The 2,196-nt window shown below is 44.9% G+C and overlaps 1 protein-coding gene across 1 annotated transcript in view; it reads right to left on the bottom strand.

The window, feature by feature from the left end:
* Positions 1–1,981, bottom strand: part of NDUFAF4 (NADH dehydrogenase (ubiquinone) complex I, assembly factor 4) — an 8,534-nt gene extending 6,553 nt beyond the window's left edge. Inside the window, exons 1-2 of the mRNA XM_006881201.1 lie at positions 1,846–1,981; positions 1,239–1,342 (exon numbers count right to left, since the gene is read on the bottom strand). Coding sequence (XP_006881263.1) covers positions 1,239–1,342; positions 1,846–1,981 — 240 coding nt within the window. The remainder of the gene's footprint in view (positions 1–1,238; positions 1,343–1,845) is intronic.
* Between the last annotated feature and the right edge of the window lie 215 nt (positions 1,982–2,196).

The following is a 2,196-nucleotide window of genomic DNA, read 5'->3' as shown; positions in this document are numbered from 1 at the left end:
AATGAAAGAATCTTTTCTTTTACTTTTCCAAGAGGGTAATGTCTGGTGGGGGGGAAGCCTTGGGAGGGGACAAATCTACAACAATGAATGAATGGAAATCCAAAGCCTCTGTAAATTTTCATTGAAGTCAATTTTTGATTCAGTCTCCTTAAAACTGAGTAAAACTACCCCACCTGGTGTTCGAGGCTATAATTGTTTCTAGAGCACACTGGTGATACAGAGTGTAGTATGTTGCACTACTAACCAAGTTGTTGTTAGGTGTCATCAAGTAAGACTCATAGCAACCTTATGAACAGACCTGAACCCTGTCCTATCCTGTGCCGTCCTCATTATCATTGCTACACTTGAGCCCATTGCTGAAGTAACCATGTCAGTCCATCTCCTTGGGGGTCTTCCTGGCTTTCCGTGACCCTCCACTTATCCAAGCATGACACCTTTTCAGGGAATAGCCTCTCCTAATCACATGTCCAAAGTATAAGATGAAACGTCAACATCGTGCCTCCAAGGAGCACTCTGGCTGCACTTTTTCGAAAACATTATCCATTCATTCCTTTGCCTTTAAATCCACCAGTTGCTCCTTGGGAGAAAGATGGGAAGTTTCTTTCTAGAAAAGATTCACACCTTCAGAAAGCTGATAGATGGTCACTATGAATTTGAATCAAGTCGTTTGCAGTGTGAGGATTTTTATTTGATGTGTGAAGTTCACTTTAACCTCTTTCCAAAAGGATGGCCAAGTGCCTAAATATAATGAACGAATGACTAAAAGAAAAAAAAATCAATTGATGTGTAGACAGGAGCCTTAGGAGTGCTACAATTAAAACTCAGCTTCTTACTGAAAAGTCACCAGCTCCATCATCTCTCCAAGAACCAATTTTCAAATGCAAATGCAAATAGTCTGGCTTTCCTTTGGTCAGTAAGATGACAATCATGAAAGGTACCTTACCAAATCACGTAACTTCTGAAAGAGCATCAAACACTCAAGCAGATACTTTACAAGTGGTGTTGAGTTTTCTCAAAGTTCAGAAATAACCAATGAACCAAGTCCACTGTATTTAAACTTTGTCAAGGTACCTTCTTTCACAATGACACTGCCACTTTTATACCTGTAATGTTCACTCTCTTTTATCATTCGGCCCCCTTCTCTTGATCTCTGATAATATTGCCCGAAAGAAGTACTCTTCTCCTTAGAGCCCAGAAACGTTACTCATTTACTCTGCATTCATTAAGACATACATTACCTGCATAGAAGACACAGGATCTTTGGAATCAACATAAACATCTTTTAGTAAGGACAACAGCCTGTCATCTTTTCTAGTAATTTCTCCCCTGATTTCTGGATGGCCTAAAGAAACAAGAAAGACCGTGGTATTAAAGAAAAAGATTTCCCCAAGATCCCAAGCGTAACACAGGTCAGTCGATTTTTAAAAATTAATTGGTCAGCACAGATTCTAAATGTAAATCAAAACACCTGTCAGGCCCAGCATTTATCCTCCAATCAAAACACCTGATGAAAACTTCGTCACTATAAAATGTCTATTACACTGTGAATGAGGCCATTCACTTCCGCAGCACACAAACCTTCCTGATTGCCTCTGTGCTCCACGCAGCTAAATATTCAAGAGAAAAGCCATGGAGGGGGGCGGATCTTCGGGGTCTAGGAAAAGCCAGCAGCAGATTCCACCCCAGGGGCGAAGGGGACAGTCTCAATGTCACGGGCCTACCAGCTCCACCTCCCTCCAATCCCTCCCGCCAGGCTGGGACCACACAGGCTCCCGGTGGTCACCTTGACCTCTGGACAAGGCCAGGGGAGCAGAACCCTCCCGCCCGCGCCTTCCCACCACTCACGACTCATTTCTTCTCGTAGTAGGTTCTTAGTAGAGGGGTGCTTGGGGGCGAGGGAGGGCTTCATCTTGCTGATTTCCCGCTCTGCCCTGTTCTCGAGATTGAAGTTCCTCATTGCTCTGGACACAGCCGCCCCCATCTCCTCACAGCATGATGCTCCCAGGTTCACACCTCACGTGTGTAGAAAGGTCACTCCACTACAGTCTCTGGGACTCACGGAGCATGCGCCCGCCGCCTGTCAGAGCTCAGAGAGACAAACACTAAAGTGAGCCGCTCGCCCCCTAGCGCTTAGGAGGCCACACTCCTAACCTGGAAGGACCTGCAACAGAAGCTTGCTACACAAGTCCTACTATC

Source organism: Elephantulus edwardii, unplaced genomic scaffold (assembly GCF_000299155.1).
Source record: "Elephantulus edwardii isolate Elephantulus edwardi_28Jun2011 unplaced genomic scaffold, EleEdw1.0 scaffold00013, whole genome shotgun sequence".
NCBI lineage: Eukaryota > Metazoa > Chordata > Mammalia > Macroscelidea > Macroscelididae > Elephantulus > Elephantulus edwardii.
The sequence above is the reverse complement of the archived record's forward strand: the minus strand, read 5'-3'. Positions and strand labels throughout refer to the sequence as shown.